The sequence below is a fragment of the Bombina bombina genome, chromosome 4, assembly GCF_027579735.1.
Source record: "Bombina bombina isolate aBomBom1 chromosome 4, aBomBom1.pri, whole genome shotgun sequence".
Lineage (NCBI taxonomy): Eukaryota > Metazoa > Chordata > Amphibia > Anura > Bombinatoridae > Bombina > Bombina bombina.
Window position 1 is genome coordinate 38,230,049 of NC_069502.1, and position 24,487 is coordinate 38,254,535.

General features: G+C 43.6%; 1 protein-coding gene across 2 annotated transcripts in view; it reads right to left on the bottom strand.

The window, feature by feature from the left end:
- The window catches only part of LOC128655877 (DNA (cytosine-5)-methyltransferase 3A), an 877,286-nt gene that overhangs the window by 81,010 nt on the left and 771,789 nt on the right, over window positions 1-24,487 (bottom strand). For both annotated transcript variants that reach the window (XM_053709465.1, XM_053709464.1), the window contains exons 16-17: window positions 11,504-11,588; window positions 11,265-11,410 (exon numbers count right to left, since the gene is read on the bottom strand). In XM_053709465.1, the coding sequence (XP_053565440.1) occupies window positions 11,265-11,410; window positions 11,504-11,588 (231 nt within the window). The remainder of the gene's footprint in view (window positions 1-11,264; window positions 11,411-11,503; window positions 11,589-24,487) is intronic.

Sequence of the window (24,487 nt, forward strand, 5' to 3'; positions counted from 1 at the left end):
CTTATCTGCATGGAACACCAGATAAGGAGGAGAACACTGCAGAGCAGATAATTCTGAAACTCTTCTAGCAGAAGAAATTGCAACCAAAAACAAAACTTTCCAAGATAATAACTTAATATCAACGGAATGTAAGGGTTCAAACGGAACCCCCTGAAGAACTGAAAGAACTAAGTTGAGACTCCAAGGAGGAGTCAAAGGTTTGTAAACAGGCTTGATTCTAACCAGAGCCTGAACAAAGGCTTGAACATCTGGCACAGCTGCCAGTTTTTTGTGAAGTAACCCAGACAAGGCAGAAATCTGTCCCTTCAAGGAACTTGCAGATAATCCTTTCTCCAATCCTTCTTGAAGAAAGGATAGAATATTAGGAATCTTTACCTTGTCCCAAGGGAATCCTTTAGATTCACACCAACAGATATATTTTTTCCATATTTTGTGGTAAATTTTTCTAGTTACAGGCTTTCTGGCCTGAACAAGAGTATCAATAACAGAATCTGAGAACCCTCGTTTTGATAAGATCAAGCGTTCAATCTCCAAGCAGTCAGCTGGAGTGAGACCAGATTCGGATGTTCGAACGGACCTTGAACAAGAAGGTCTCGTTTCAAAGGTAGCTTCCATGGTGGAGCCGATGACATATTCACCAGATCTGCATACCAAGTCCTGCGTGGCCACGCAGGAGCTATCAAAATCACCGACGCCCTCTCCTGATTGATCCTGGCTACCATCCTGGGGATGAGAGGAAACGGCGGGAATACATAAGCTAGTTTGAAGGTCCAAGGTGCTACTAGTGCATCTACTAGAGTCGCCTTGGGATCCCTGGATCTGGACCCGTAGCAAGGAACCTTGAAGTTCTGCCGAGAGGCCATCAGATCCATGTCTGGAATGCCCCACAGTTGAGTAATTTGGGCAAAGATTTCCGGATGGAGTTCCCACTCCCCCGGATGTAATGTCTGACGACTCAGAAAATCCGCTTCCCAATTTTCCACTCCTGGGATGTGGATTGCAGACAGGTGGCAGGAGTGAGTCTCCGCCCATTGAATGATTTTGGTCACTTCTTCCATCGCCAGGGAACTCCTTGTTCCCCCCTGATGGTTGATGTACGCAACAGTCGTCATGTTGTCTGATTGAAACCGTATGAACTTGGCCTTTGCTAGCTGAGGCCAAGCCTTGAGAGCATTGAATATCGCTCTCAGTTCCAGAATATTTATCGGTAGAAGAGATTCTTCCCGAGACCAAAGACCCTGAGCTTTCAGGGATCCCCAGACCGCGCCCCAGCCCATCAGACTGGCGTCAGTCGTGACAATGACCCACTCTGGTCTGCGGAAGGTCATCCCTTGTGACAGGTTGTCCAGGGACAGCCACCAACGGAGTGAGTCTCTGGTCCTCTGATTTACTTGTATCTTCGGAGACAAGTCTGTATAGTCCCCATTCCACTGACTGAGCATGCACAGTTGTAATGGTCTTAGATGAATGCGCGCAAAAGGAACTATGTCCATTGCCGCTACCATCAAACCTATTACTTCCATGCACTGCGCTATGGAAGGAAGAGGAACGGAATGAAGTGTTTGACAAGAGTTTAGAAGTTTTGTTTTTCTGGCCTCTGTCAGAAAAATCCTCATTTCTAAGGAGTCTATTATTGTTCCCAAGAAGGGAACCCTTGTCGACGGAGATAGAGAACTCTTTTCCACGTTCACTTTCCATCCGTGAGATCTGAGAAAGGCCAGGACTATGTCCGTGTGAGCCTTTGCTTGTTAAACACTAAAAAACTCTAAGCCATCTCCGTGGAGATGTTGCCTGTACAACGGCAAAGAGAATGACTGGGGTAGGCGGAGCCTAGGAGGGATCATGTGACCAGCTTTGCTGGGCTCTTTGCCATTTCCTGTTGGGGAAGAGAATATCCCACAAGTAAGGATGACGCCGTGGACCGGACACACCTATGTTGGAGAAATACATCACAAATAACACTTGTACCTTTTTGCCTCCTGCCTGCCTTGATTACAGATTATTAAATATATATTTGACCTAAAATATATATATATATATGTATGTATATATATATATGTATATATATATATATATATATATATATATGTGGACAAAGAGAAAGATTGTGACACCGGCGCAAATATAGGTAGTGCTAATGTATTACCTGAAGATAAATATTATTATATTGGAATATTATAATTATAAATGAAGTGTAGTTAGCTCACTATGCAGCCCCAAAATTACTTATTAGAAAAGTGGGATCCCCAAACCCCACAAGACTAATAGAGCCCAAAAAATATAGATCCAAGAGAAGGTAAAATATAGAGGCGCTTAGTGTGAGGAGCTAGTTACAGTATCTATAATAAGACACATAAAGTACAAAGAGCCCGGGAATATGGGAGAGCTGGATGTGATACTGCTGTGACTTCATGGAATCCTAAAACACCTGCAATCATCTGATTAGAATTTGGAGCCAGAAGAAGCCCCAGAGCCTTAGGGGTGAAACGCGCGTAGCTGGCAGCAGTGTTTGGAGACACAGGAGCTGAGCATTGCAAGTACGGAGATCTATGATTACAGTTGCCTGTAGGCTGGAGACGCACCCGCAAACAGTTGGCTTACAAGTGAGTGAAAGCGTTGGAAGACAGAAAACAAGCCATAGGATACTTGCCACTACAAGGAAGGATTTTCTACTTACCCCACGCGACAATTACCTCATACAGATTGAGGTAAAGGAGAGTAAGTAGAACCCCTTGAGGGGACAGTGTGATCCGCCACCTTGGGATTTCCACCTGTATCACATATGGACTCTAACTGCATGCACATTCTTGTGGTTTTTCTTTGGTGAATTGCCTGTACTAACTGTATGTACTGCGATACTTTTTTGTCATCTGTGGTGTTCTAGTAATATCAATATTATTTGCTAGACTAGTATCTCTATATATTATACAGATAGCTGCAGGTGTTTTATATTAGCAACATTATTTTATATTAGCAACATAATTGTAAACATTACTACTGCAAACATTGTGATAGCTTTATATGTATCTGGGGTTTTTCCCCCTAATATCAATTAGCAGTGCATTATTGTAACTCTTTGTACTTTATGTGTCTTATTATAGATACTGTAACTAGCTCCTTACACTAAGCGCCTCTATATTTTACCTTCTCTTGGATCTATATATATATATATTTATATTTTTTTTTACCTGCTTAAATATCCAGTCATATCTCTTATGCAAATATCTACAATTGGACTTGCAGGAGCAAAGGAGAAAATGAAAGTTACAGCCTGCTCGGTACGATCTAAAGGAGACTAAGAATTGCATACTTGACATTCGCTGTCCGGATTTTCAGCTCTTAGGCTTTAATTTATTGCAAACTGTGCTTTCAGGGGCCATAAGAGAAGAAACAGTCATGTAATAATTCGTATGCGCATGTACTGCCAGAGTGCAACTACCAACCAGTTCACATCAGCCAGGGCTTATAAAGCTGCCGTAACATGTTCCCTGCAGCAACATACAATCTGTCCTCTCATTTGGAACGTAAATAATAATAGGCAGCACCATACATGATGAAGCTGCAGAAGATCATGATCCAGGTTTAAATTCCTATTCAGGCACACCCCGGGCAAAGCTAAACTGTTTCTGACCGTCACCCACCTGACAATAATGCTGCACACACATAGCCTGCACTTCTAGAGTTCTGGTTGTAGCATGGTCCAACTTCAACACGCAGCAGAGTTCACTTTCCAGCAATCTTGTCTCCTAGGCTACAGCCTAACTACAAGCCTTCCCTGCCCCCGCAAAGCATAAGACACCCACATTCAGAGTCAGACCCACTTGTTTTATGGCAACAGCAACACTCACATGTGACAAAATAACTTTATACATGGGGCTATAAAAAAGTAGAACAATTTAAAAACAGAACCTTAGCCTGCCGCTGCCTGTAGTCCAAGTTGCTTTCCTCCGGCTCCTTCACTTGCCCAGCCTCAGTGAATTGTAATCTTCACCTCCAGCACACGTGCCCACACGCTGCTATGCTGCTCCAGCCTCTAACTCTATGCGCACAGCGCCTGGGTGGGGCGGGAGCTGGCTGCCGACTCACTGTAGTGCCACAGGGTGATCATTAATATGTGGACCGGAGTTATCCACACCGGTCCACATATTGCAGATGGAGGGGCTCCCATCTGCCTAATGCCAGGCCCCTGCTTCTTACTTACCGGCTACTTCCACAGTTCCAATTAGGCTTCATGCGATCGTGATTAGTTGATATTATAAGTGACCCATTGACCCCATTTAGTCACACTCCCCCCCACCCATCTTCCAGTCTAGAATCCAAAGCCCAAATTATTAATACATTTTAATATAAAAAAAAAAGTTGCTGCAGAATGATGCATGGGGCCCCCTAAGTGCCGGGCCCTCGGGCAATGGCCGATGTGCCCGACTTGTCAGTCCGCCCCTGCTTCTAAAATATTTTTTTTATAAACACGTGAATTGAGCATGTGTAAGAAATGTTGGAAAACAAGCCACGCAAACAGCAAATAATGCCACTCTAAAAGGGCACAAATCTCTTTTCTACATGTTCATAGAGTTGAAAATAAAAAGTCCAAAACTGGCAGAAGAGTCTTTTTTATCTAGGTGATAGAAGTAAACGCTGTTTAAAATGGCACGTTCTATCTGAATCGTGAAAACAGAATTTATGTTTACCTGATAAATTACTTTCTCCAACGGTGTGTCCGGTCCACGGCGTCATCCTTACTTGTGGGATATTCTCTTCCCCAACAGGAAATGGCAAAGAGCCCAGCAAAGCTGGTCACATGATCCCTCCTAGGCTCCGCCTACCCCAGTCATTCGACCGACGTTAAGGAGGAATATTTGCATAGGAGAAACCATATGGTACCGTGGTGACTGTAGTTAAAGAAAATAAATTATCAGACCTGATTAAAAAAACCAGGGCGGGCCGTGGACCGGACACACCGTTGGAGAAAGTAATTTATCAGGTAAACATAAATTCTGTTTTCTCCAACATAGGTGTGTCCGGTCCACGGCGTCATCCTTACTTGTGGGAACCAATACCAAAGCTTTAGGACACGGATGAAGGGAGGGAGCAAATCAGGTCACCTAAATGGAAGGCACCACGGCTTGCAAAACCTTTCTCCCAAAAATAGCCTCAGAAGAAGCAAAAGTATCAAACTTGTAAAATTTGGTAAAAGTGTGCAGTGAAGACCAAGTCGCTGCCCTACATATCTGATCAACAGAAGCCTCGTTCTTGAAGGCCCATGTGGAAGCCACAGCCCTAGTGGAATGAGCTGTGATTCTTTCGGGAGGCTGCCGTCCGGCAGTCTCGTAAGCCAATCTGATGATGCTTTTAATCCAAAAAGAGAGAGAGGTAGAAGTTGCTTTTTGACCTCTCCTTTTACCGGAATAAACAACAAACAAGGAAGATGTTTGTCTAAAATCCTTTGTAGCATCTAAATAGAATTTTAGAGCGCGAACAACATCCAAATTGTGCAACAAACGTTCCTTCTTTGAAACTGGTTTCGGACACAGAGAAGGTACGATAATCTCCTGGTTAATGTTTTTGTTAGAAACAACTTTTGGAAGAAAACCAGGTTTAGTACGTAAAACCACCTTATCTGCATGGAACACCAGATAAGGAGGAGAACACTGCAGAGCAGATAATTCTGAAACTCTTCTAGCAGAAGAAATTGCAACCAAAAACAAAACTTTCCAAGATAATAACTTAATATCAACGGAATGTAAGGGTTCAAACGGAACCCCCTGAAGAACTGAAAGAACTAAATTGAGACTCCAAGGAGGAGTCAAAGGTTTGTAAACAGGTTTAATTCTAACCAGAGCCTGAACAAAGGCTTGAACATCTGGCACAGCGGCCAGCTTTTTGTGAAGTAACACAGACAAGGCAGAAATCTGTCCCTTCAGGGAACTTGCAGATAATCCTTTTTCCAATCCTTCTTGAAGGAAGGATAGAATCCTAGGAATCTTAACCTTGTCCCAAGGGAATCCTTTAGATTCACACCAACAGATATATTTTTTCCAAATTTTGTGGTAAATCTTTCTAGTTACAGGCTTTCTGGCCTGAACAAGAGTATCGATAACAGAATCTGAGAACCCTCGCTTCGATAAGATCAAGCGTTCAATCTCCAAGCAGTCAGCTGGAGTGAAACCAGATTCGGATGTTCGAACGGACCCTGAACAAGAAGGTCTCGTCTCAAAGGTAGCTTCCAAGGTGGAGCCGATGACATATTTACCAGATCTGCATACCAAGTCCTGCGTGGCCACGCAGGAGCTATCAAGATCACCGACGCCCTCTCCTGATTGATCCTGGCTACCAGCCTGGGGATGAGAGGAAACGGCGGGAACACATAAGCTAGTTTGAAGGTCCAAGGTGCTACTAGTGCATCCACTAGAGCCGCCTTGGGATCCCTGGATCTGGACCCGTAGCAAGGAACTTTGAAGTTCTGACGAGAGGCCATCAGATCCATGTCTGGAATGCCCCACAGCTGAGTGACTTGGGCAAAGATTTCCGGATGGAGTTCCCACTCCCCCGGATGCAATGTCTGACGACTCAGAAAATCCGCTTCCCAATTTTCCACTCCTGGGATGTGGATAGCAGACAGGTGGCAGGAGTGAGACTCCGCCCATAGAATGATTTTGGTCACTTCTTCCATCGCCAGGGAACTCCTTGTTCCCCCCTGATGGTTGATGTACGCAACAGTTGTCATGTTGTCTGATTGAAACCGTATGAACTTGGCCCTCGCTAGCTGAGGCCAAGCCTTGAGAGCATTGAATATCGCTCTCAGTTCCAGAATATTTATCGGTAGAAGAGATTCTTCCCGAGACCAAAGACCCTGAGCTTTCAGGGATCCCCAGACCGCGCCCCAGCCCATCAGACTGGCGTCGGTCGTGACAATGACCCACTCTGGTCTGCGGAATGTCATCCCTCGTGACAGGTTGTCCAGGGACAGCCACCAACGGAGTGAGTCTCTGGTCCTCTGATTTACTTGTATCTTTGGAGACAAGTCTGTATAGTCCCCATTCCACTGACTGAGCATGCACAGTTGTAATGGTCTTAGATGAATGCGCGCAAAAGGAACTATGTCCATTGCCGCTACCATCAACCCGATCACTTCCATGCACTGAGCTATGGAAGGAAGAGGAACGGAATGAAGTATCCGACAAGAGTCTAGAAGTTTTGTTTTTCTGGCCTCTGTCAGAAAAATCCTCATTTCTAAGGAGTCTATTATTGTTCCCAAGAAGGGAACCCTTGTTGACGGAGATAGAGAACTCTTTTCCACGTTCACTTTCCATCCGTGAGATCTGAGAAAGGCCAGGACAATGTCCGTGTGAGCCTTTGCTTGAGGAAGGGACGACGTGAATCAGAATGTCGTCCAAGTAAGGTACTACAGCAATGCCCCTTGGTCTTAGCACAGCTAGAAGGGACCCTAGTACCTTTGTGAAAATCCTTGGAGCAGTGGCTAATCCGAAAGGAAGCGCCACGAACTGGTAATGTTTGTCCAGGAATGCGAACCTCAGGAACCGATGATGTTCCTTGTGGATAGGAATATGTAGATACGCATCCTTTAAATCCACCGTGGTCATGAATTGACCTTCCTGGATGGAAGGAAGAATAGTTCGAATGGTTTCCATCTTGAACGATGGAACCTTGAGAAACTTGTTTAAGATCTTGAGATCTAAGATTGGTCTGAACGTTCCCTCTTTTTTGGGAACTATAAACAGATTGGAGTAGAACCCCATCCCTTGTTCTCTTAATGGAACAGGATGAATCACTCCCATTTTTAACAGGTCTTCTACACAATGTAAGAATGCCTGTCTTTTTATGTGGTCTGAAGACAACTGAGACCTGTGGAACCTCCCCCTTGGGGGAAGTCCCTTGAATTCCAGAAGATAACCTTGGGAGACTATTTCTAGCGCCCAAGGATCCAGAACATCTCTTGCCCAAGCCTGAGCGAAGAGAGAGAGTCTGCCCCCCACCAGATCCGGTCCCGGATCGGGGGCCAACATTTCATGCTGTCTTGGTAGCAGTGGCAGGTTTCTTGGCCTGCTTTCCCTTGTTCCAGCCTTGCATTGGTCTCCAGGCTGGCTTGGCTTGAGAAGTATTACCCTCTTGCTTAGAGGACGTAGCACTTTGGGCTGGTCCGTTTCTACGAAAGGGACGAAAATTAGGTTTATTTTTTGCCTTGAAAGGCCGATCCTGAGGAAGGGCGTGGCCCTTACCCCCAGTGATCTTTCAAGTCAGGGCCAAACAGCGTTTTCCCCTTGAAAGGAATGTTAAGTAGCTTGTTCTTGGAAGACGCATCAGCCGACCAAGATTTCAACCAAAGCGCTCTGCGCGCCACAATAGCAAACCCAGAATTCTTAGCCGCTAACCTAGCCAATTGCAAAGTGGCGTCTAGGGTGAAAGAATTAGCCAATTTGAGAGCATTGATTCTGTCCATAATCTCCTCAAAAGGAGGAGAATCACTATCGACCGCCTTTATCAGCTCATCGAACCAGAAACATGCGGCTGTAGCGACAGGGACAATGCATGAAATTGGTTGTAGAAGGTAACCCTGCTGAACAAACATCTTTTTAAGCAAACCTTCTAATTTTTTATCCATAGGATCTTTGAAAGCACAACTATCCTCTATGGGTATAGTGGTGCGTTTGTTTAAAGTGGAAACCGCTCCCTCGACCTTGGGGACTGTCTGCCATAAGTCCTTTCTGGGGTCGACCATAGGAAACAATTTTTTAAATATGGGGGGAGGGACGAAAGGAATACCGGGCCTTTCCCATTCTTTATTAACAATGTCCGCCACCCGCTTGGGTATAGGAAAAGCTTCTGGGAGCCCCGGCACCTCTAGGAACTTGTCCATTTTACATAGTTTCTCTGGGATGACCAACTTGTCACAATCATCCAGAGTGGATAATACCTCCTTAAGCAGAATGCGGAGATGTTCCAACTTAAATTTAAATGCAATCACATCAGGTTCAGCTTGTTGAGAAATGTTCCCTGAATCAGTAATTTCTCCCTCAGACAAAACCTCCCTGGCCCCATCAGACTGTGTTAGGGGCCCTTCAGAAATATCATTATCAGCGTCGTCATGCTCTTCAGTATCTAAAACAGAGCAGTCGCGCTTACGCTGATAAGTGTTCATTTTGGCTAAAATGTTTTTGACAGAATTATCCATTACAGCCGTTAATTGTTGCATAGTAAGGAGTATTGGCGCGCTAGATGTACTAGGGGCCTCCTGAGTGGGCAAGACTCGTGTAGACGAAGGAGGGAATGATGCAGTACCATGCTTACTCCCCTCACTTGAGGAATCATCTTGGGCATCATTGTCATTGTCACATAAATCACATTTATTTAAATGAATAGGAATTCTGGCTTCCCCACATTCAGAACACAGTCTATCTGGTAGTTCAGACATGTTAAACAGGCATAAACTTGATAACAAAGTACAAAAAACGTTTTAAAATAAAACCGTTACTGTCACTTTAAATTTTAAACTGAACACACTTTATTACTGCAATTGCGAAAAAACATGAAGGAATTGTTAAAAAATTCACCAAATTTTCACCACAGTGTCTTAAAGCCTTAAAAGTATTGCACACCAAATTTGGAAGCTTTAACCCTTAAAATAACGGAACCGGAGCCGTTTTGAACTTTAACCCCTTTACAGTCCCTGGTATCTGCTTTGCTGAGACCCAACCAAGCCCCAAGGGGAATACGATACCAAATGACGCCTTCAGAAAGTCTTTTCTAAGTAACAGAGCTCCTCTCACATGCGACTGCATGCCATGCCTCTCAAAAACAAGTGCGCAACACCGGCGCGAAAATGAGGCTCTGCCTATGCTTTGGGAAAGCCCCTAAAGAATAAGGTGTCTAAAACAGTGCCTGCCGATATTATTATATCAAAATACCCAGATAAAATGATTCCTCAAGGCTAAATATGTGTAAATAATGAATCGATTTAGCCCAGAAAAAGTCTACAGTCTTAATAAGCCCTATTTTGAAGCCCTTATTTACGATCGTAATAAACATGGCTTACCGGATCCCATAGGGAAAATGACAGCTTCCAGCATTACATCGTCTTGTTAGAATGTGTCATACCTCAAGCAGCAAGAGACTGCTCACTGTTCCCCCAACTGAAGTTAATTGCTCTCAACAGTCCTGTGTGGAACAGCCATGGATTTTAGTGACGGTTGCTAAAATCATTTTCCTCATACAAACAGAAATCTTCATCTCTTTTCTGTTTCTGAGTAAATAGTACATACCAGCACTATTTCAAAATAACAAACTCTTGATTGAATAATAAAAAACTACAGTTAAACACTAAAAAACTCTAAGCCATCTCCGTGGAGATGTTGCCTGTACAACGGCAAAGAGAATGACTGGGGTAGGCGGAGCCTAGGAGGGATCATGTGACCAGCTTTGCTGGGCTCTTTGCCATTTCCTGTTGGGGAAGAGAATATCCCACAAGTAAGGATGACGCCGTGGACCGGACACACCTATGTTGGAGAAATGTAGTTTTGCGTCTACTGTCCCTTTAAGACACAGGTGGGCTTTAGCTATTACCTTTGTTGCTTTTCATACCAGTTCTTATGTTTTCTGGACTCTCTAGCCTCACCTGCGGCACATCAGCAATTAACTCCAGACTATAAATGTCCAACACTTCCTGTATTATGAGCACAGTTATTGGATTAATGTCCTGCTGTTGCTGTGGTTTCTGATGGATTTTTGTTGTGATTCCTGACTACTCTCCTGCCTGCTGATTGGTTACTTTGCTGTTACCAGATTGTGTCTAGACCTCAGCCTGTCCTCAGCTATTCTCCTGGATCCTGTTTTTGTGCCACTCTGCCTGACTATGTTTTTGCCGTATCCCTCAGCCTTAGGTAAACTACTGACTTTATCATAAGCTTGTGGACTCTCCCATCTGATGCAGACAAGCAGCCAGAAAGTAGCTGAGGGAGAACCTTGTAGCTGGTTCCATACAGGTAAGCTTCAGGTGAAGCTCTCTTAAGTCAGTATGCCTTATGTAATTTGCCAGAACCAGAGCATACCCTAACTTTAAACAGGTAGAAACAGAACTGATGTCACTAAAAAGGGGGCACGACAATATTTATGTTAAAGAAGGAACTCTGAAGACTTCTGAGAGTTTAGACTTATTTTACAAAGCACAAGGGGGTAGCTGAATATCTGTCATTATGTGTAGGAGCATATTTATTTGAATGGAACATGCACCACTCTGACTCTTTACTTACGTGTTTGTGGGTGACATTGCGAACATCGCCCACGTACATGATCCTGCCCTGGTGTCGCACCATTCCCACAGTGATGGAGTCCTCACAAACCTCAGAGGCAATGTAACGGTCTACTTGGATCCCAAGATCCTTTAGCACCAATAGACCTGTGCAGAGCAAAAGAGAATGCAGTGTCAGATCAAACAACGTTACAAGTCAGACTTCCCCTCCCCAAACAAAGACAGCATTGTTGTGCTCACCGGTTGCAATGCCATCAAATAAAGACAGTACTCGGATAGGCTTCCGTTTGTCGGCTGATATAGGCGGATAAAGCTTTGGTGGGTCCTGAGGAGGCAAAGAAAGTTGTCAGTTTGAAGGAAGGACTCCTCAGTGAATTACATTCCTCTTGGTAAGTTTAGATCATAGCAAATACTATAAGATCAATACTTCTAAAAGTGCTTAACCTACAGTTGTAATCAAAATGATGCAACCCCCATTGCAAATCAGGTTAATTTTAGAAATCTACAGACTTTCAACTGTTTGCAATGAACAAATCAAACAAAAGCAACTGAAATAGCTCAACACAACAAATGCTTCAAGTGGTTTCATAAAATTCACCTGAAATTCAACTTTTAATTAATTAATTCTGCAGTCTTAAAATTATTCAGCCTCTTCAGACAAGCATCTTTAGTACTTGATAGAGCACCATTTTGCTGTTATGACCTGATGCAAAGGAGATGCATAGCCAGACACCAGTTTCTGGCAGCATTCCTAAGGAATCTTAGCCTCATGAGCAATGGCCTCCAGTTCAGTAATATTATTATTATTGGTTATTTGTAGAGCGACCAACAGATTCCGAAGCGCTATAATATTCTTGGGTTTGGGGGCTGCAACCACCTTTCCTCAAATCCCACCAGAGATTTTCTATGGAGTTCAAGTCAGGTGACTGTGATGGCCACTGTAGAATCTTCCAGGACTTCTTCTGCAACCAAGCCTTGGTGGAATTTGAGGTATGCTTGGGATCATTGTCCTGTTGGAAGGTCCAATGACGCCCAAGCTTTAGCTTCTTCACAGACGGCATGAAATTTTCTCCTAGGATTTCCTGATACTTCAATGAATCCATCTTGCCCTCCACTCACTGCAGGTTTCCAGGATCAGAGCATGCAAAGTAGCCCCAGAGCATCACCAAGCCACCACCATGCTTAACTGTAGTTAGAGTGCTCTTTTCTCCAACATAGGTGTGTCCGGTCCACGGCGTCATCCTTACTTGTGGGATATTCTCTTCCCCAACAGGAAATGGCAAAGAGCCCAGCAAAGCTGGTCACATGATCCCTCCTAGGCTCCGCCTTCCCCAGTCATTCTCTTTGCCGTTGCACAGGCAACATCTCCACGGAGATGGCTTAGAGTTTTTTGGTGTTTAAATGTAGTTTTTATTCTTCAATCAAGAGTTTGTTATTTTAAAATAGTGCTGGTATGTACTATTTACTCTGAAACAGAAAAGAGATGAAGATTTCTGTTTGTAAGAGGAAAATGATTTTAGCAACCGTTACTAAAATCGATGGCTGTTTCCACACAGGACTGTTGAGAGGAATTAACTTCAGTTGGGGGAAACAGTGAGCAGACTTTTGCTGCTTGAGGTATGACACATTTCTAACAAGACTTGGTAATGCTGGAAGCTGTCATTTTCCCTATGGGATCCGGTAAGCCATTTTTATTAAATAAGAATAAAGGGCTTCACAAGGGCTTTAAAGACTGGTAGACATTTTTCTGGGCTAAAACGATTGATTTATAAGCATTTTTAATAGTTTATAGCTTTGAGGAGTTATTTTATTCTTGGGAATTATGTTAAAGAAACGGCAGGCACTGTATTGGACACCTTTTTCACTGGGGGCCTTCTCTAATCATAGGCAGAGCCTCATTTTCGCGCCACTAATGCGCAGTTGTTTTTGGGAAGCAAGGCATGCAGATGCATGTGTGAGGAGCTCAGATACATAGAAAAAGCTTACTGAAGGCGTCATTTGGTATCGTATTCCCCTCTGGGCTTGGTTGGGTCTCAGCAAAGCAGATACCAGGGACTGTATAGGGGTTAAATATAAAAATGGCTCCGGTTCCGTTATTTTAAGACTTAAAGCTTTCAAATTTTGTGTGCAATACTTTTAAGGCTTTAAGACACTGTGGTGAAATTTTGGTGAATTTTGAACAATTCCTTCATACTTTTTCACATATTCAGTAATAAAGTGTGTTCAGTTTAAAATTTAAAGTGACAGTAACGGTTTTATTTTAAAACGTTTTTTGTACTTTGTTATCAAGTTTATGCCTGTTTAACATGTCTGAACTATCAGATAGACTATGTTCTGTATGTGAGGAAGCCAAGGTTCCTTCTCATTTAAATAGATGTGATGTATGTGACAAACAATTTAGAGAAAATGATGCCCAAGATGATTCCTCAAGTGAGGGGAGTAAGCATGGTACTGCATCATCCCCTCCTTCGTCTACGCCAGTCTTGCCCACACAGGAGGCCCCTAGTACATCTAGTGCGCCAATACTCCTTACTATGCAACAATTAACGGCTGTAATGGATAATTCTATCAAAAACATTTTAGCCAAAATGCCCACTTATCACAGAAAGCGCGACTGCTCTGTTTTAGAAAATACTGAAGAGCATGAGGACGCTGATGATAATGGTTCTGACATGCCCCTACACCAGTCTGAGGGGGCCAGGGAGGTTTTGTCTGAGGGAGAAATTTCAGATTCAGGGAAAATTTCTCAACAAGCTGAACCTGATGTGATTACATTCAAATTTAAATTGGAACATCTCCGCGCTCTGCTTAAGGAGGTGTTGTCTACTCTGGATGATTGTGACAATTTGGTCATTCCAGAGAAATTATGTAAGATGGACAAGTTCCTAGAGGTCCCGGGGCCCCCCGAAGCTTTTCCTATACCCAAGCGCGTGGCGGACATTGTAAACAAAGAATGGGAAAGGCCCGGCATACCTTTTGTCCCTCCCCCTATATTTAAGAAATTGTTTCCTATGGTCGACCCCAGAAAGGACTTATGGCAGACAGTCCCCAAGGTCGAGGGGGCGGTTTCTACTCTAAACAAACGCACTACTATCCCTATAGAAGATAGTTGTGCTTTCAAAGATCCTATGGATAAAAAATTAGAGGGTTTGCTTAAAAAGATGTTTGTTCAGCAAGGTTACCTTCTACAACCAATTTCATGCATTGTTCCTGTCACTACAGCAGCGTGTTTCTGGTTCGATGAACTAGAAAAGTCGCTCAATAAAGATTCTTCTTATGAGGAGATTATGGACAGAGTTCACGCTCTTAAATTGGCTAACTCTTTTACTTTAGACGCCACTTTGCAATTAGCTAGATTAGCGGCGAAAAATTCAGGGTTTGCTATTGTGGCGCGCAGAGCGCTTTGGCTAAAATCTTGGTCAGCGGATGCGTCTTCCAAGAACAAATTGCTTAACATACCTTTCAAGGAGAAAACGCTGTTTGGCCCTGACTTGAAAGAGATTATTTCAGATATCACTGGGGGTAAGGGCCACGCCCTTCCTCAAGATAGGTCTTTTAAGGCTAAAAATAAACCAAATTTTCGTCCCTTTCGCAGAAATGGACCAGCCTCAAGTTCTACATCCTCTAAGCAAGAGGGTAATACTTCTCAAACCAAGCCAGCCTGGAGGCCAATGCAAGGCTGGAACAAAGGTAAGCAGGCCAAGAAACCTGCCACTGCTACCAAGACAGCATGAGATGTTGGCCCCCGATCCGGGACCGGATCTGGTGGGGGGCAGACTTTCTCTCTTCGCTCAGGCTTGGGCAAGAGATGTTCTGGATCCTTGGGCGCTAGAAATAGTCTCCCAAGGTTATCTTCTGGAATTCAAGGAGCTATCTCCAAGGGGGAGGTTCCACAGGTCTCAATTGTCTTCAGACCACATAAAAAGACAGGCATTCTTACATTGTGTAGAAGACCTGTTAAAAATGGGAGTGATTCATCCGGTTCCATTAGGAGAACAAGGGATGGGATTCTACTCCAATCTGTTCATAGTTCCCAAAAAAGAGGGAACATTCAGACCAATCTTAGATCTCAAGATCCTAAACAAATTTCTCAAGGTTCCATCGTTCAAAATGGAAACCATTCGGACGATTCTTCCTACCATCCAGGAAGGTCAATTCATGACCACGGTGGATTTAAAGGATGCGTATCTACATATTCCTATCCACAAGGAACATCATCGGTTCCTAAGGTTCGCCTTTCTGGACAAGCATTACCAGTTTGTGGCACTTCCATTCGAATTAGCCACTGCTCCAAGAATTTTCACAAAGGTACTAGGGTCCCTTCTAGCGGTGCTAAGACCAAGGGGCATTGCAGTAGTACCTTACTTGGACTACATACTGATTCAAGCGTCGTCTCTACCACAAGCAACGGCTCATACGGACATTGTCCTGGCCTTTCTCAGATCTCACGGGTGGAAAGTGAACGTAGAAAAAAGTTCTCTATCTCCGTCAACAAGAGTTCCCTTCTTGGGAACAATAATAGACTCCTTAGAAATGAGGATTTTTCTGACAGAGGCCAGAAAATCAAAACTTCTAAGCTCTTGTCAAGTACTTAATTCTGTTCTTCTTCCTTCCATAGCGCAGTGCATGGAAGTAATAGGTTTGATGGTCGCGGCAATGGACATAGTTCCTTTTGCGCGAATTCATCTAAGACCATTACAACTGTGCATGCTCAGTCAGTGGAATGGGGATTATACAGACTTGTCTCCGACGATACAAGTAGATCAGAGGACCAGAGATTCACTCCGTTGGTGGCTGACCCTGGACAACCTGTCACAAGGGATGAGCTTCCGCAGACCAGAGTGGGTCATTGTCACGACCGACGCCAGTCTGGTGGGCTGGGGCGCGGTCTGGGAACCCCTGAAAGCTCAGGGTCTTTGGTCTCGGGAAGAATCTCTTCTCCCGATAAATATTCTGGAACTGAGAGCGATATTCAATGCTCTCAAGGCTTGGCCTCAGCTAGCAAAGGCCAAATTCGTACGGTTTCAATCAGACAACATGACGACTGTTGCGTATATCAACCATCAGGGGGGAACAAGGAGTTCCCTGGCGATGGAAGAAGTGACCAAAATAATTCAATGGGCGGAGACTCACTCCTGCCACTTGTCTGCAATCCACATCCCAGGAGTGGAAAATTGGGAAGCGGATTTTCTGAGTCGTCAGACATTTCATCCGGGGGAGTGGGAACTCCATCCGGAAATCTTTGCCCAAATAATTCAATTGTGGGGCATTCCAGACATGGATCTGATGGCGTCTCGTCAGAACTTCAAGGTTCCTTGCTACGGGTCCAGATCCAGGGATCCCAAGGCGACTCTAGTGGATGCACTAGTAGCACCTTGGAGCTTCAACCTAGCTTATGTGTTCCCACCGTTTCCTCTAATTCCCAGGCTGGTAGCCAGGATCAAACAGGAGAGGGTATCGGTGATCTTGATAGCTCCTGCGTGGCCACGCAGGACTTGGTATGCAGATCTGGTGAATATGTCATCGGCTCCACCATGGAAGCTACCTTTGAGACAGGACCTTCTTGTTCAAGGTCCGTTCGAACATCCGAATCTGGCCTCACTCCAACTGACTGCTTGGAGATTGAACGCTTGATTTTATCAAAGCGAGGGTTCTCAGATTCTGTCATTGATACTCTTGTTCAGGCCAGAAAGCCTGTAACTAGAAAAATCTACCATAAAATATGGAAAAAATATATCTGTTGGTGTGAATCTAAAGGATTCCCATGGAACAAGATAAAAATTCCTAAGATTCTATCCTTTCTTCAAGAAGGTTTGGAGAAAGGATTATCTGCAAGTTCTTTGAAGGGACAGATTTCTGCTTTATCTGTTTTACTTCACAAAAAGCTGGCGGCTGTGCCAGATGTTCAAGCTTTTGTTCAGGCTCTGGTTAGAATCAAGCCTGTTTACAAACCTTTGACTCCTCCTTGGAGTCTCAATTTAGTTCTTTCAGTTCTTCAGGGGGTTCCGTTTGAACCCCTACATTCCGTTGATATCAAGTTATTATCTTGGAAAGTTTTGTTTTTGGTTGCAATTTCTTCTGCTAGAAGAGTTTCAGAGTTATCTGCTCTGCAGTGTTCTCCTCCTTATCTGGTGTTCCATGCAGATAAGGTGGTTTTGCGTACTAAACCTGGTTTTCTTCCGAAAGTTGTTTCTAACAAAAATATTAACCAGGAGATAGTCGTGCCTTCTTTGTGTCCGAATCCAGTTTCAAAGAAGGAACGTTTGTTGCACAATTTGGATGTAGTTCGTGCTCTAAAATTCTATTTAGAGGCTACAAAGGATTTCAGACAAACATCTTCCTTGTTTGTTGTTTATTCTGGTAAAAGGAGAGGTCAAAAAGCAACTTCTACCTCTCTCTCTTTTTGGCTTAAAAGCATCATCAGATTGGCTTATGAGACTGCCGGACGGCAGCCTCCTGAAAGAATCACAGCTCATTCCACTAGGGCCGTGGCTTCCACATGGGCCTTCAAGAACGAGGCTTCTGTTGATCAGATATGTAAGGCAGCGACTTGGTCTTCACTGCACACTTTTACAAAATTTTACAAATTTGATACTTTTGCTTCTTCTGAGGCTATTTTTGGGAGAAAGGTTTTGCAAGCCGTGGTGCCTTCCATCTAGGTGACCTGATTTGCTCCCTCCCATCATCCGTGTCCTAAAGCTTTGGTATTGGTTCCCACAAGTAAGGATGACGCCGTGGACCGGACACACCTATGTTGGAGAAAACAGAATTTATGTTTACCTGATAAATTACTTTCTCCAACGGTGTGTCCGGTCCATGGCCCGCCCTGGTTTTTTAATCAGGTCTGATGTTTTATTTTCTCTAACTACAGTCACCACGGTATCATATGATTTCTCCTATGCAAATTTTCCTCCTTTACGTCGGTCGAATGACTGGGGAAGGCGGAGCCTAGGAGGGATCATGTGACCAGCTTTGCTGGGCTCTTTGCCATTTCCTGTTGGGGAAGAGAATATCCCACAAGTAAGGATGACGCCGTGGACCGGACACACCGTTGGAGAAAGTAATTTATCAGGTAAACATAAATTCTGTTTTCAGTGTAAGCTTTATTCTTCTTCCTCCAGACATACCGCTGATCCATCAGGCTACAAAGTTCCAGTTTTGTTTTATCGCGCTACAAAACATAATCCCAAAACGTCTGTGGCTTATTTATATGATTTTGAGCATTTTGCTTTGGGTCAGTAGTGGTGTACGTCTTGGAGTTCTGGCATGGAAACCTTCTGTATTTAGTATGCGCCTTACTGTGCAAACTGAAACCTCAGTGCCTGTTGCCATCAAGTCTTGCTGTAGGTCTTTTGCAGTCACTCAAGGGTTTTTCTCAACCTGCCTTCTCAGAAATCTGGTTGCAGCCATTGATAGCTTCCTTTTCCTGCCCCGTCCAGGTAGTGTAACCACTGTTCCTTTAAATTTGAACTTGCGAACTATGCTTCCAATGGTGTCTCTAGGAACATTCAGTGCCTTTACGATCTTTTTGTATCCTGTTCCTTGTTTGTGAGTGGGCGATGATCTCTTTTCTTAACTTTTTGGACCATTCTTTTGACTTAGCCATATGTCTAACATGCAGTCACATGTGACACTCAACAAACCCCTAGCCAGTTCAGGTATTTCATGTGTTCTAGCTCAATCACACCTGGTGCAACTAATGAAGCCCTTAATTAGTTGCCTCAGGTGTGCTTGAGACAATGCCTGTTTTGCATATTTGTGAGAGATTTTATTCAGGGCGTTGAATCATTTTGAGACTGCAAAATGTATTAAAAGTTGCATTTTCAGTTGAATTTTGGGAAACCACTTGAAGAATTTGCTGTGTTGAGCTATTTCAATTGCTTTTGTTTGATTTGTTCATTGCAAACAGCTGAAAGTTTGTAAATTTTGACAATAAACCTGATTTGCAAAGGGGGTTGAATACTTTTGATTACAACTGTAAGTCTGTTACCTTCAGCTATGGGTATCCAGCACTAGTAACGTCAAACAATAAACGTTATCATAAATAAACCTATTAGGAATAGAGTAGCCTTACAATAGCCATTTTATCTTAAAGGACCAGTTAATACAGTAGATTTGCATAATAAACAAATGCACAATAAAATGCTGTATCTGAATCATGACAGTTTAATTTTGACTTGAGTGTCCCTTTCATAAAAGCTTCATACTTCGGTATAGTACTCATTTCTTCCATCTCTCTAGGCTAGACAGCGTAGATACCCTAAAAGTACCAGAAATATCATGCCAACACTGGGAGCATGCATGAGTAAATGTCTAAAACAAGTGCACACAGCATATCTGAGTATGCTACAGGGTCTGCATTAATGCGTGCCTGACACAGGTGCACACAGCATACCTGAGTATGATACAGGGTCTGCATGAGTGAGTGTCTGACACAAGTGCACACAGCATACCTGAGTATGACACAGGATCTGCATGAGTGAGTGTCTTACACAAGTGCACACAGCATATCTGAGTATGCTACAGAGTCTACATGCAAAAGAAATGCTATCTTAGATGTAATTATGAGCATTTCATATATGGCCGATAAATCATTAGCAATTCTTTACTATAGTGATATTCTTCATAGAAATCCACAAAAACAAAATTTATGCTTACCTGATCAATTTCTTTCTTTCCTGGTACGGAGAGTCCACAAATCCATTCCAATTACTAGTGGGAATTCAACTCCTGGCCAGCAGGTGGAGGCAAAGAACACCCCAGCAGAGCTATTAAGTGTCACTCCCATTACCCATAATCCCCAGTCATTCGGCCGAAGGAAAATGGAAAAGAAGATGGCACAAGGGTATAGAGGTGCCTGAGGTTTAGACAAAAAAAGCCGTCTTAACTCAAATTAAGGGCAGGTCGTGGACTCTCCATGCCAGGAAAGAAAGAAATGTATCAGGTAAGCATACATTTTGTTTTCTTCCCAATGGCATGGAGAGTCCATAAATTCATTCCAATTACTAGTGGGAACCAATACCCAAGCTAGAGGACACAGAATAGAAGGGAGGGAGAACAAGAAAGGTGGACCTAAACAGAAGGTACCACTGCTTGAAGAACTTTTATCCCAAAGGAAGTCTCAACCGAGGCAAAAGTATCAAATTTGTAGAATTTGGAAAAGTTATGCAATGAGGACCAAGTGGGTTAAACGGTACAGGATAGGAGCGCCAAGGGCTTAAGGTTACTAATCAAGGGATGTTCTAATATAAATAGCAACAAAGTCGCAGTCTCAATGGAAACAAGCAAGGAGAGATTCTTCAGGTTAAAAAGTTCCTTTTAATGTAAACAGCTTAAAAACGAAAAAGGCACAGCAAACAGTTGATACAGCTCTCACTAAAGGGGACTTCCTAACAAAAAGCCCCAAAAAAGACAAGGGTTAAAAGGGACAGGATAGGAGCGCCAAGGGCTTAAGGTTACTAATCAAGGGATGTTCTAATATAGTTATCCTAAAACCTTAAATTATAAAAGGGACCTCAGGATACGAAGTTGAAACGAAGATTTAATGATAACCAATCTGACCACACATGGACAAAATATAAATACATATACAATGAAATTAAGAATAAAAATAATTATAAAACATACAAGATATATACACCTGGCTACACAGTTTCAATCTAAGTGCAATGGAAATGTCATTTACATTATCTTACTGAGGACCAAGTGGCCGCCTTGCACATTTGCGCCACAGAAGCTTCATTTTTGAAAGTCCAGGAAGAAGAGACAGCCCTAGTGGAATGAGCCGTAATTCTCTCAGGAGGCTGTTGTCCAGCTGTCTCATAAGCTAACCGTATAACACTTCTCAACCAGAGAGAAAAGGAAATTTATGGTTACCTGAGAAATTTGTTTCTTTTACGATATGACGAGTCCACGGATTTCATCCTTACTTATGGGATATCGCCTCCTGGTCAGCAGGAGGAGGCAAAGAGCTCCACAGCAGAGCTGCATAAATAGCTCTTCCCCTCCCCCCCAACCCAGTCATTTGACCGAAGTTAGGAAGAGAAAGGAAAAGCTAAGGAGCAGAGGTGACTGAAGTTTAACAAAAATAAAAAACCTGTCTTAAGAAAACGACAGGGTGGGCCGTGGACTCGTCATATAATAAAAGAAACAAATTTATCAGGTAAGCATAAATTTCCTTTCCTTTTACAAGATATGACGAGTCCACGGATTTCATCCTTACTTATGAAAGACAATACCAAAGCTATAGGAAACGGATGAAAGGGAGGGATAAGATAGGAACCTAAACGGAAAGCACCACTGCTTGAAGAACCTTTCTCCCCAAAACAGCCTCAGACGAGGCAAAAGTATAAAATTTGGAAAAAGTGTGAAGAGATGACCAAGTTGCAGCCTTGCAAATCTGTTCAACAGAAGCATCATTTTTAAATTCCCATGAGGAAGCCACAGCCCTAGTGGAATGAGCCGTAATTCATTCAGGAGGCTACTATCCAGCAGTCTCATATGCAAAACGGATGATGCTTTTCAGCCAAAAAGAAAGAGAGATAGCCGTAGTTTTATGACCCCTACGTTTCCCAGAAAAAACAACAAATAATGAAGATGATTGACGAAATTCCTTAGTCGCCTGCAAGTAAAACTTCAGGGCACGGACTACATCCAAATTATGTAACAGACGCTCCTTCTTAGAAGCAGGATTAGGACACAATGAAGGAACAACAATTTCCTGATTAATGTTTCGGTTGGAAACAACCTTAGGAAGAAAACCAGGTTTGGTACGCAACACTACCTTATCGGAATGAAAAATAAGATAATGAGAATCACATTGTAATGCTGAAAGCTCAGAAACTCTGCGAGCAGAAGAAATAGCAAACAAAAATAAAACTTTCCAAGATAACAACTTAATATCTATGGAATGCATAGGTTCAAACGGAACCCCTTAAAGAACCTTAAGAACTAAATTCAAACTCCAAGGAGGAGCAATTGGTCTAAACACAGGCCTGATTCTAGACAGAGCCTGACAAAAAACTTGAACATCCGGAATATCTGCCAGACGTTTGTGTAGCAAAATAGAAAGAGCAGAAATCTGTGCCTTTAAGGAACTTGCTGACAACCCTTTCTCCAATCCTTCTTGGAGAAAGGACAAAATCCTAGGAATCCTAATCTTACTCCATGAGTAGCCCTTGGATTCGCACCAATAAAGATATTTACGCCATATCTTATGGTAAATTTTTCTAGTAATAGGCTTACGTGCCTGAATCAAGGTATCAATGACCGAATCAGAGAACCCTCGCTTAGATAAAATCAAGCGTTCAATCTCCAAGCAGTCAGCTGCAGAGAAATTAGATTCAGATGATGGAAGGGTCCCTGAATGAGAAGGTCCTGCCTCAATGGAAGCTTCCACGGTGGCAGAGATGACATGTCCACCAGATCGGTATACCATGTCCTGCGAGGCCACGCAGGAGCGATGAGGATCACCGAAGCCCTCTCCTGTTTGACTCGAGCAATCACCCAGGGAAGGAGAGCAAACGGAGGGAACACATAAAATAGGTTGAACGACCAAGGCACTGCCAAGGCATCTATTAGTTCGGCCTGAGGATCTCTTGACCTTGATGCGTATCTCAGAAGTTTGGCATTCTGACGAGACGCCATAAGATCCAGTTCCGGCCTGCCCCATCTGAGGATCAGGTTGGCAAAGACCTCCAGATGGAGTTCCCATTCCCCCGGATGAAACGTCTGTCTGCTCAAAAAATCCGCCTCCCAGTTGTCCACTCCTGGGATGTAGATTGCTGACAGATAACAAGAGTGAGCTTCCGCCCACTGAATTATCTTGGATACTTCTGTCATCGCTAAGGAACTCCTTGTTCCTCCCTGATGATTGATGTAAGCCACAGTTGTGATGTTGTCCGACTGGAATCTGATGAATTTGGCCAAAGCCAACTGAGGCCAAGCAGAAGAGCATTGAATATTGCTCTCAACTCCAGAATATTGATGGGAAGTAGAGACTCCGACCAAGTCCACACACCCTGAGCTTTCAGGGAATTCCAGACTGCACCCCATCCTATCAGGCTGGCGTCCGTGGTCACTATCACCCATGAAGGGCTGCGGAAACACGTCCCTTGGGACAGATGATGCGGCGACAACCACCAAAGAAGAGAGTCCCTTGTCTCCTGATCCAGATCTATTTGAGGAGACAAATTTGCATAATCTCCATTCCATTGTCTGAGCATGCTCAGTTCTAGAAGCCTGAGATGAAAGTGAGCAAACAGAACGATGTCCATTGCTGCCACCATCAATCCAATTGTTTCCATGCACTGAGCCACTGACGGCCGAGGATTGGACTGAAGGGTCCGGCATGTATCCAAAATCTTTAACTTTCTGACTTCCGTCAGAAAGATTTTCATGGATAGAGAGTCGATTATAGTTCCCAGGAAAGGAAGCCTTGTCTGTGGAATTAGAGAACCCTTTTCTAGATTCACCTTCCACCCGTGAGTCCTGAGAAAGGACAGAACAATGTCGGTATGAGACTTTGTCAGCTGGTAAGACGATGCCTGGATCAGAATATCATCCAGATAAGGCACCACTGCAATGCCCTGCGGTCTGAGAACCACTAGTAGAGACCCCAGAACCTTCGTGAAGATTGTGGGTACCGTGGCAAGACCGAAAGGGAGGGCCACGAACTAAAAATGTTCGTCTAGAAAGGCAAACCTTAGGAATTGTGATGATCTCTGTGGATAGGAATATGTAGGTATGCATCCTTTAAATCCATGGTAGTCATATATTGACCCTCCTGGATCAATGGAAGAATCATCCGAATAGTCTCCATCTTGAAGGATGGGACTCTAAGGAACTTGTTTAGACTCTTGAGATCTAAGATGGGTCGGAATGTTCCCTCTTTTTTGGGAACTACAAACAGATTTGAGTAAAATCCCTGTCCCCTCTCATGGAAGAGAGGTCTTTTACAAAACGTAAGAATGCCTCTCTTTTTATCTGGTCTACAGCCAATCATGAAAAAAGAAACCTTCCGCTGGGGGAGGAATTTTTGAACTCCAACTGATACCCTTGAGATACGATTTCCAGTGTCCAGGGATCCTGAACGTCCCTTGTCCAAGCCTGGACAAAGAGAGAAAGTCTGCCCCCTACTAAATCCGGTCTCGGATCGGGGGCCGCCCCTTCATGCTGTCTTGGTAGCAACAGCTGGCTTCTTGGGCTGTTTACCCTTGTTCTAAG